This window comes from Sinocyclocheilus grahami, unplaced genomic scaffold (genome assembly GCF_001515645.1).
Source record: "Sinocyclocheilus grahami isolate Dianchi unplaced genomic scaffold, SAMN03320097.WGS_v1.1 scaffold2142.1, whole genome shotgun sequence".
Lineage (NCBI taxonomy): Eukaryota > Metazoa > Chordata > Actinopteri > Cypriniformes > Cyprinidae > Sinocyclocheilus > Sinocyclocheilus grahami.
This window is the reverse complement of record NW_015507321.1, coordinates 83,144-94,643: the sequence shown is the minus strand read 5'-3', so window position 1 is coordinate 94,643 and position 11,500 is coordinate 83,144. Positions and strand designations below refer to the sequence as shown.

The following is an 11,500-nucleotide window of genomic DNA, read 5'->3' as shown; positions in this document are numbered from 1 at the left end:
ACTAACATGACATTAGGACCAAAATCAGAGAAGAATTCGTCCTCATTGTCATAGTAATCAGCAACATATGAGCCATCTGCCGCTAAATTTTTCACATCTAGACCTTCCTGTATTTGGAAGCATCCGTAGATACTGACTGCCAAATAGCCGGCATAGATCAGACACACGAGTGTCTTAACCCACACTCTTGTCAGAAATGGGCCGTAATAGTTTTTAAAGAATGAATTCATTGGCATTTCAAATTCCGTATGTGTGTCTTCATCATACGCCCCACCAACACAACAACCTCTACCATCACCAGTGGCTTCTGGGACTTTCATGCAGGTCAGCCAGTGTCTGTTGCCTTTCTCTCGCCTTCCGTTCAGTGCGAGACACGCGCCAAAGAAGGTGATGTTGAAGATGTAGCAAAACAGAAGAGCTGTGCTGGTGTACAAGCAAAAGGACTGAACCGAGCGGAAGGGGGTCGCAAGACCGATGTAGAAAGCCAGCACATCCGTCAGCGTGGTGATTGTTATGGACACACCGGCCTCCTTGTATGTGTCTGCTAAGCGAACCTCAACGTCTTTATCAACTTCAGTCTTCTGCCAGCAGGAGATCATAATGAACATGTCGTCAACACCAACACCTGGAAAACAGCGGAGCCTGTTAACATCAGCTGTGAGACGCCTACTAGGTGAGGAAATAAATGAAATTTACCGAGAATCAGAAAGGGGGCTGTTTCCACGGTCATGGCAAATGGCATCCCACAGAACAGCAGCAGTCCAAAGCTGGCCAACACGGCCATACCAGCAGAGACAACACCCAACGCAGCCACCCACACCTTCGTCCTGACGCAGTCTAACCTGGGGAAGGACACAAGGGATCAATACCATAACTAGTGATAGAAATGTGCTAATGGGATTTTTTATTCTTTACAATACCTTAAACAAGACAGAACTGAAATGGTAATGGCCAGGACATACGTAACAGAGAAAAGGGGGATGATAGAGTCTGAATTGTTTTCAAACTCATTCTGTCTTGATATCGATGTAAAGTAAGACACATGGACCTGTAAAAATTCAACACAAATGACAAATGTTCATTATAATCACTGTGAAGAATTAGTTAGGATATAGCATAGTGAAGAATTAGTTAGGGAAAATCATTACAGGACATGAATAGCCAGCAGAAAAATCAAGAAAATGTACATAGATTTGGTTCATTCTCTCAACATTTTGGAACTGTTGTCAAAATGACTTTTGGTTCTTTAGTTTCAGTTATTGGAGATTATTTGATTAATGACACTTGAGGTACTTTTACACACACACACACACACACACACACATACAATCAGGTCATCAGGTGTTTGTATACATGGAGATATAGATCATAACTCACAATCATTTCTTTTGCTTACCGTTTTCTGTTCTGTAGAGTTTGAGAGGAGTTTTAGAAAGCCATCGAGCCAGCAAGGGGTTTCCTTTGTCTTCTTCTCATCTAAGAAGTAAAAAAGCCTGACCGCTCTGGCACTGGTGAGCTCTGAGCTATCCAGCTTTACACCGCCAATGGTTGTTCCCAAAAAGATGTCATTATTCATCGGATATGTTATGTTTGAAGAAACTATTTCAGTAGCATTGTAATTGATAATGTCTAAAATTGCATTTGATATGCACCGTCCTTTTGTTTTGGCACAGAGGTTTTCAAAAGTGTTTCCTGTCGTTATACTTTTCACTTGTCTGTCTAGCTCTATAATGTCGTTAAAAGCTGCTTCGGTTAATATATTTTCTTCTTTCAAGCCTGTGATGATCAAAGAGGCATAAGTGCCTTCAGACGCAAGCCGTAAATCAGAAAACTCTTCGGATTGTGGGAAATTTTCCACCACAATTGCCCTCTCCAACTTGGCAGGTCCATTGACAGGTGTAAACTGTTCTTCAATATCATTCGCCTCCCTCTCCTGAAGAAAAACAAAACCAGCTCCAAGGGCAGCAGCCACATATAGAGCTAATAAAAGAAACACATGGATGTCTACCAACAACACAACCAAGTTTTTCAAAGGCCAGAGACAGAGGTCGTTCGATGCAGTCTGTCTTACACTTCGCCATCCTCCATACACTTCAACAGTTTACGGTGAATCTCTTGCTCTTCTGCAAAGCCCCAGAAACATCCTCCTTCTACAATGACTCAGTGCTGTCATAGCATATTTATAGGCTGAGTTTAACACTTAAAACTCATTTGTTACTTTTTAACAAAATAAGGTTACTCAATAACAAACTTCCTTGTTCGCACCTGCCCTGTGCATCACTCCCAGAAACGGCATGATTAACTAATGGGACATTTTCAATCTTAGGGGACTGTCTTTAAAGGAACAACTGACTAAAACACCCGGGGAATTCCTGCATCCAGGGAAATATTTGATAGAGCTCAAAACCTGCTCTAGCCAATGCAGATTCACTTTTACAATGAGGGCAAAAGACATGGGTCCAGTATAAAATCAGAACCTTTTTTTTTTAAAGTACAAAAATTCCAATCATCCACATAAGTGTGCTTTAACTCATCAAGACAATAGAATCTGGCAAGAGGTTGCATGACTAAACACACAATTACAAAAAGAAAACAAATTTAAAGGGCACCTATTATGCAAAATCCACTTTTACATGGTGTCTGGACATAAATGTGTGTTGGCAGTGTGTGAACACAACCACCCTACAATAATAAAAATCCACCCACTCCTCATTTTTTAATCCCCTTTAAACCAAGTCCGTCTCAATAGGCCTGCCGTTTTGATTCTCTCGCAGTGTGACGTCACATTTCGGAGGGCCGGGCCACGCGGGTTGATTGACAGCCCTGCATTGCTATAGTTTCAGCCCTCAGCGGTTGCGCTGTCCTTCATTTTCTCTGCGCTCGAGCAGCTTTAACGTCAACAATGTCTCGTAAGCAATCCCGCCCATACAGACGTCACATAGATTGAAATATATGAATAATAAATATTTACATACAGTATAAAATATATTTTCTATTTAAATATATGAAAATCTATTTCGAAAATATACATAAAAATATATTGAATTATTGGCAGCGGCTATTTGCACTAAGTGCAAATAGCGATAGATGCCACTTACATTAAATGTAAATAGCAATTAGATTATATTTACACTAAGCAAATAGCATATTTCCTTAGCGATATATGCTATTAACTCTAAGTGCAAATAGTGATAGATTATTTAGACATCACAGTGCAGCCCTCAAATATCAATTAACTTTCATTTTTAAATCTTCATACTTTGCTAATTGTCACGGTACGTGGTTGTAGTGAACGTACGACGAAGGCGTAGGAGTAAAGAAGTATTTTAATTGCCATCAACACACATAGACCATTTAAATAACATTAATCCAAAGGCCAAGAAATGACAGAAACTGAGGGCTTATAAAGGGCAGGCAACTAAGGAGCAAACGAGATGATTAATTCAACACAGGTGGAAACTAATGAATGATGATTAACTAAATGAGCAGGAAACTAACAAAATAAGGACAGACAAGAACTAAACAGAAACCAACATGTGACACTAATGTCCTTCAAACCACTATGTTTTCCAATTTGCCTGCAAGAAGTTTTTGTAAGGAAGTGAAAATCATTTAAAATATATTAAAACTTAGTATGATCATATATTCTTGTTTGTATTTTAATAAATACAGGTCAGAATAAGTATATTGTTTAGTTTTTACATAAATACATGTGTTACACTGTATGACCATGGTTTGTTACTCTGAACGACGATTTGTTAAAAAGAGAGATAATATTGCCATTGTTCCCATAACTGAAATATTTTTACTATTAATCTGTGTCATTAAATTAGTTTTAATAATAATCCTGAGTAAATGACTGCAGAAAAAGATGCTGAAATATAATAAGCATTTTCCGGATTCTCCCCTGCCATGCTTGCTTAGCTTGTCACTTTGTTTCTGACTTGTTCGGCCTCAAAAATTCCTGCTTGCAGCCACATTTATTAATACTTTCTGTTTGCAAACATAAACTTTAGGTTTTATTTTGTCTTTAATTTCATACATAGTCAGCTTAACTTTTAAGTTAAAATCAGGGGATGATACCAAACAGTCTTGAACTTGCATCCCTATGAGCCAACAGGCCTCAAATGTCCTAAACTAGTGCATTGTCCACTATACCATTCATACTTGTCACTGTAGTAAAATACAGCTATTTGCACTGACTTATGTAGAATATTAATTATGTACAACTTGACAAATTGAACATTATTTGAATTTATAAAGTTTAGTTGGAATAACTTTATGTTTAACTTGAAGTTTTCAGTATAAAAGTTCCCTGTAACCCTGTCCTCGTGATGTAATACACCCTCGGTATTTTACATTGCAAATTGAGTCTGTTGGCCCTGCTTTGCTTTCTCTACTGAACAAATGTTTATCAGCTGGTTCTGTTCCTGCATGCCTGACATTGGCCTCTGTTACTGCCTTGCTCAAGAAGCCTTCCTTAGATATCTTTTCTAGCACAAACCATATCTCAGAAATCTTTCAGTCTGGTTTCAAGCCATTTTTGGCCCATATGTGAACACTCCAAATGATCTCAGACCCCTCAGAAGCTAACCGAACCGAGACCATCTCGGGAGGTGGTCTGAGTACGGTTTGCTTTCGGCTAAAGGTACGGTTTGCTAAAAACGTGCATTGTGATTTTTCCATTTGCGAATTCCAATGTAGTTTGGCCATCAGATGTTTCCATACAAATCAGCTGTTCATAGCGGCTGCTTCTTCTGGCAGATCTGTACACTCGTTTATTTTAATTTCAACCGCTTCCAAACTGTGTAAGAGAGACTTGCGCCTTGCCAGTTTAAACTTTTTGATATAGGCTACGAGCACGCACATCCCAGCGGGGGCTAAACTACACTCTTTAGCGTTTATTGTTTCAATTGTCAAAAACACCCATGGGTCACATAAACACAGTTGGTTTTGTCTCAATCGAAATTGCATGTGTAACTGATCTGTGCAGTATGTAGTTCTAGTACAGCAGCCTAATATGAGAATCAGTAGAATCTATTATTCATACGATTAATAATATGCATTTTTATTTTATTAGTATCTTACTTAAATGCTGCATTTAAGGATACCTGTACTGTACCTGAAAAATTTAAAGCAGTTTATTATATTTTATTTGTCTGTCGCTTGGAGATAGTGGAAAGCCGGCTTGAAACGCAGTGGAAACGCCAGTATGACGAGGATTGTTTTCATTTTAAAACATAAACGCACCAGTGTAAATGTAGCCTTGCATCTAAGGGGGCTGGGACGCATTCACACTACAGCTTCACGCGTGCGCCACATCTCTGAGTGTAACCAGTGTAAACTAGTCGGTGTGTTCGACTTGACGCGGACCGACTGTGCAGACCGATCGGTGTATTACAGTACCACGAAAGCTAAAGAGAGCAGACTGCTCTCAGACTGATCGATCTGCATCGAACCTCTTCTAGTCGAACACACCGGCTAGTGCTGCAGGCTTATTGTCTCACTGTCGCTGATGAGATTAACCCCTTAGGTATCGAAATTTGGTACCGAATGACGAGATGTTTTTCGATACTCGACGGTATCGAGGCAATTCGGTCGGTGCCTAAAAAGTATCAAACTCGATACCCAGCCCTAACGATGACATAGACAAGGAAAACAATTCAAAATAAATATTACAAAGGTGTACGAAACGTATATTTTTGTGCAAAAGATACAAATATTACAGTTTTGGAGGCCATAATGTCAGCCATCAAACACTGAACTGGTCTAGATCCAAAAAGCAACAGTCTGAACACAAAGAGGTCTGAGACACCGTTACTGCTTAAGTGGACCAAAAAATGATATGAGAACATTTTCAGGAACTACGATAGTGTGAACACAAAGGAAACTGGGTTCTTTTTCACTTGGTCCACCTCTTGGTCCACTTAAAGGGGTCTGGGTTTGGTTCTTTTAAAGAGGACTTAAGTGTGAAAACACCCTTAAACGATATCTTAGTTGCTACCGATTCAGGTGACTCTGTGATTTTAATGCTTTTAGACCTGACTGCTGCCTTTGATACTATTGATCATCTGTTGCTCCTGTCTAGATTAGAATCTTTTGTGGGGCTAAAAGGCTCAGTCTTGAATTGGTTTAAATCTTATTTAACCGAGTGATAATTTTCAGTCAGAATTGGCAACTTTACCTCCTCTGCTGCCCATCTTGAATCTGGACTCCCCCAGGGATCTATTTTAGAAACTCTGCTCTTCTCTCTCTACATGTTTGCCTTAAGCCGTGCGTACACGGTGTGATTTTTGCTGTCGCACGAGCTCGCACGCGATTTATTTCCCATTGGGAAAAATCATTGATGCTCGCATGGTCGTGACTCGCATCGTGCGAGAGGGATTTACGAGCCTCACGAGTGCCAGATCATTTTTAAACATGTCAAAAAAGTTCGGGAGCTGTCGGCTTGCATTCGTGAGGTGTGTGCAGTTGAACGAGCCGATTTGTCGATCTATCTGAAGTTGACCAATCAGGAGCTGAGGAAAACTACAGACGAAAGACTAAAAGGAAGATAGAAACTTGCTGAACTTTAAAATTTTTTTTTTTTTATTAATGCTCAAAAACAGTATGCAAACAGTAATGCAACCATCAATAAAAATAAACCAATAAAATGATAAGACAATGAAAAATAAATAAATAAATAATGTTTAATACATTACAAACTGAAAAAAAAAAACAATTTGAGATTTACATGTCAATAAAGATGGGAAAAGAGTTACAAACAGATAATGTTTTTAAAGATTTTTTGTTCATAGACAATTGGATCAATGAAAAGTATTGCTCAAATTCTTTCATGAAAACAAAAGAGAGAGGTAAAGCTAAATTATAAATGTTCCTAGCTAAATTATAATTCACATACGGGATGACCAGATGTCCCGGTTTCCCAGTGCAGAAAGATCCTGTGTGTAGCAAACACGTCTCGTATCAATATTATGCAGTTGAGCGAGAGAGAGAGCAGCAGCAATAAGATGAGCTCCTGATTATTTTACTTTTAATGTTGTTTTAAAATAAGACAGACATTCAGTTCTGACAAATTTTAGGTGACCCCTCCTGGTAGTGTGATTTATATACTGTTATTTCGCCAGACACTGATGCTTTGACTCGGAGTCCCGGCAACATGCCAGAAATGACGGTACGCACAAAAAAGTGCCAGTATGCTAAAGACTAAAATACAGAAGTGCCGGTACTGCATAGTGTACCGAAGTGTACCGGCCCACTTCAAGTACTGACATTCGAAAACCAGCATGGCCGCTGCAGCATGCAAGCCCCACCCCTTTGTGTACCCTCAGAAGAGCTCTGCGCATTCTAAACAGCTCCACAGACAGAAGCAGATCAAGCACACTCCTGAAGCACTGTTTGCTGACTACCAATCATATCATTATAAAGCCCTGCAATACCAAGAGATGAGCAAAGAAAGCAAGGCCCTCCCTCAGCTGATCCAGAGCTTCAGTCCTGATGCTTCACTAACATCTACTGCTGCTCTGCATCACAGCATCAGAATCAGTCAGATTACTGCACAGATCAAACAGAGCTACATCACTCACTGGCAAACCCAAACACAGCAGCAGAGTAAAGTGCAATGCTATCTGGCCCTAAAGAGAGAGTACAGTACGGCAGAGTATCTGTACACAGTGTCAGATAAGAAACTGAGAAGCACGTTGACCAGATACAGACTCAGCGGACACAAGCTGATGATAGAGACGGGCAGACACAGAAAAACATGGCTGCCACCGGAGCAGAGACTGTGTTCACACTGTGATCTGAATCAGATGGAAACAGAGCTGCACTTCCTAACAGAATGCCCCAAATACACAGATATACGGACAGTGTTCTATGATAAAATACAGCAGATCCATCAGACATTTCAAACTCTCTCAGACCAGGAGAAACTGCCGTATCTGATAACGAGCTGGTTATCTGAATAAGGTGTGTTAACTAAGCGAGACATGCAAAATATGCAGAGCGGGGGGCGCGAGGACTGGAATTGGGAACCGCTGGGCTACATCATGTGTCATTCACCGGTGAGAAAACTTTAAAAATACTACAATACCAGGAAGGAAATGTTGTTGATGTTTGCCTGCCGTCCTCACTCTGTCTGCTCAGTGTGCGTGAACGAGCTGATGAGTATCCTGTCTGCACGAACCCGGTGCGCAGAGGTATGCTAATACATATTTGACAGGCAGGTAGGAAAGCCAATTGAAACGCTCGGACCGAACGTTTTGATTGGATGAACATTTCTTGATCCTACGCCTTTCACAGAATATATAAATACAGATAAATACATTTAGACCACTTATTGAATGCTATCGGGATGTGAAGAGACTTTCAACCAGCATAACAAAAAATGTCTCTGAAGACAATCACCTATTGCACCTTTAAATACATTAGTAATTCATTTTATTACTTATTATCAATTAATACTTTTGATATATTATTATTATTATTACTATAATTATTATTCTTTTTCTTTCTGTTAACATATATATGCACTGCTTGTAAGCAGCCCAGCTGCAATTGCTTTGGCAATAAAAAAATATATAGTTTTTGTCATGCCAATAAAGCACACTTGAATTTAATTGAAATTTAATTGAGAGAGAGAGAAGTTTTATTTAAATGTACTACATAACAGCTATATTATCCTGCCCTTCTCTCAACTCAATTCATTACACGTCATTACATCAGGGAACTTCACGCGATTGCTTCGGAATTCGGCAGGTCTTAAAATCGTGTCGTATATCACTGTGTCCGTACGATTTTCAGATAAACTCACTCGTATCATGTGCGTGGACATACAATCTTCTGGCCGTCATAATTCACACCGTGTACCACATTGTAATCGAACCTGGGAATCATTAAGCAGAATCGTAATCAGAATTTATAAAATTCAAACGATACCCAACACTGGTAAATAGGTAGACACTAGGTAGTACACTTGGATACATACATATACACGGTTCCCGTTTTTCTTAAGACTGATGAACTTCTGGTTAATGTGTATCTACGTGGAAAATTTCCTTGCAACAACAATATTTATATACATATTATTTTGTATGTACATAAATATACATAAACAATATGCAATATATACCCCTGGTTTCACAGACAAGGCTTAAGCTAGTCCCAGACTAAAATGCATGTTTGAGCGGTCTCAGCTGAAAAAATCATATCTTAAAATATGTCTGTGTCATTGTTCTGTGTCAAGATGCAATTTTTGTATTTTGCATTTTTGTAAAAGTTGCTTAAATATTTTAATTTAACTAAGGCCTAGTCCTGGCTTAAGCTAAGCCCCGTTTGTGAAACCGGGCCATAGTGTTACAACCTCATAGTAATTTTAATAGGACACACATTATTTAGCACCATCTTAATGCTATGGGATAATATCTCACATGATATTTATCTTACATTTCTCTCGTTTTTTTATACATCTTTTTGTTTTCCGCACAGATCAGCAGAAATGCTCAGAGATGGAAGAGATCAAAAGAAAAAAAACATAAAAGAGAACAAAAAAAGAAAAAAGGTAAATCAACAATTAATGTGAAGAATTAGATGTGAAACCATCAGGAAACATTTAGTCTCCAGCGCCAGCATTTTCCAGAACTGCAGCCTTCCTGCAGTCTCCAGAAGTACAAGGTGTCAGGTTCTCAGAGACTTTGCTTGGGTAACAAATCCTAAAGAAAAAATGACCCTCGCTTAAAAAGAATAACATGCTGAAGTGTTGTGAAATACATGAAGACTGAATTTTGTATAAGCTTTATGGAAAGATAAGTAGTGAGTGACTCTTGAAGGACCATCACCACATCTTCTTGTACCACTGTTTAAAGAATTTAAGAATATTAAAGAATAAATGTGAGGGTCATTTTTAAGGATTTGTTACCCAAGCAAAGTCTCTGAGAATGGCTTAAGCTAAGCCCCGTTTGTGAAACCGGGCCATAGTGTTACAACCTCATAGTAATTTTAATAGGACACACATTATTTAGCACCATCTTAATGCTATGGGATAATATCTCACATGATATTTATCTTCCATTTCTCTCATTTTTTTATACATCTTTTTGTTTTCCTCACAGATCAGCAGAAATGCTCAGAGATGGAAGAGATCAAAAGAAAAAAACATAAAAGAGAACAAAAAAAGAAAAAAGGTAAATCAACAATTACCTTCACATTAATTCTTCATTCTTTTGCAGTTAACGTTTGTCTTTTCTTCTCCACCTGTTTTTTTCTAACCCCGCTGACCCAGTGAGCATTTTGCTGTCCAGTGGTCATGCCTTAACTTTGACATTTCTCTATTGCATTAGTTTTGAATATTTCTCATGGGGATTTAATCATTTTTGACCTTTCAGTCGGAGTTAAACCTCTTTTTTGGCTCATTTTATCTGTAAAAGGAAACCTGCCTAATAATTATTTCACTTCCAGCCTTCATGGACAATTATATATTACTTATAAATGATTAAATACAAAATTAATAGTAGTTATTAAGATTGATGTGGTTTGGAATTGGTCAGATGTGCTTGGAAAAAAAAATATCATCAGAATATCAAAGTGCCTAATAATTATTCACGCGGTGTGTGTATATACTGTATATGAGCAATATCACACGAGTAGATGTGAGATATGGCTGTATATCGGCACGGCTGTGATTCGGCCGTAGGTAATTACAGTGTGCCGATATACAGCCATATCTCACATCTACTCGTGTGATATTGCATTTAAAAACATTTCGACGGCACGAGTGTGTAAATAAATTAAACACAACAACGAAGTGTCTTTAAAAGCCTACTTCTTTCCGCCACAGATTCAAATCTAACGTTCACAGTTTAACAGCTCAGCCCCAGTCTCCGTTACTATTTCCAAAACGTCACTTTAGAACTAGTAACAAAGGAACAAAGGAATATTGTAAATAAGGGTATATAATATATCCTATAGATATTCTAAATATGAAATGTGGAAGCAAAATGACTAAACAAAAATTAAATGATACAGCCATATTATCTTGCAAACACAGACTATTATGTCGTTTAATCAGTCTTTCTTTTCATTATGTAATTAGCATCAAACACAATATAATTCTTATTCACAGTGATTAAATGAGAAGATTAAAAAATAATTACACGACCTCCAATTAGGTGGCGATATGCACTAAGAATGTAAATGGCCATTAACCAAAAGAAGAAGAAGAAGATATATGGCGCCAGGGGCGTAGCCATCATTTCAGAAGTGAGGGGGGCAGAAATCTTATATATATATACTGTATATATAACATTACAATATAACATTTCTGTAATCTATATAATCAACCAATCAACAGTTTTTGAACAGTAAGATTTTTAATGTTTTATAAAAAGTCTCTTCTGCTCACCCAGCGTGCATTTATTTGATCCAAAATACAGCAGAAGCAGTAATGTTGTGAAATATTTTTACTATTTAAAAAAAACTGTTTTCTCTGTGAATCTCTGTTAAA

General features: G+C 38.2%; 1 protein-coding gene, 1 long non-coding RNA gene and 1 pseudogene across 2 annotated transcripts in view; 1 reads left to right on the top strand and 2 right to left on the bottom strand.

Moving 5' to 3' along the window:
* The window catches only part of LOC107574193 (patched domain-containing protein 3-like), a 4,644-nt pseudogene extending 2,563 nt beyond the window's left edge, over positions 1-2,081 (bottom strand).
* Positions 2,082-3,926: 1,845 nt separating this feature from the next.
* Positions 3,927-7,395, bottom strand: LOC107574195 (uncharacterized). Its single transcript, XR_001607636.1, has 3 exons — positions 7,269-7,395; positions 6,959-6,960; positions 3,927-3,939 (listed from the first exon to the last, which is right to left on the bottom strand). It is a non-coding gene; the product is annotated as an uncharacterized lncRNA (long non-coding RNA).
* Positions 7,396-10,083: 2,688 nt separating this feature from the next.
* The window catches only part of LOC107574192 (protein NLRC3-like), a 3,719-nt gene continuing 2,302 nt past the window's right edge, over positions 10,084-11,500 (top strand). The window contains exon 1 of the mRNA XM_016260659.1: positions 10,084-10,181. Within this exon, the coding sequence (XP_016116145.1) occupies positions 10,130-10,181 (52 nt within the window). The 5' untranslated portion in view covers positions 10,084-10,129. The remainder of the gene's footprint in view (positions 10,182-11,500) is intronic.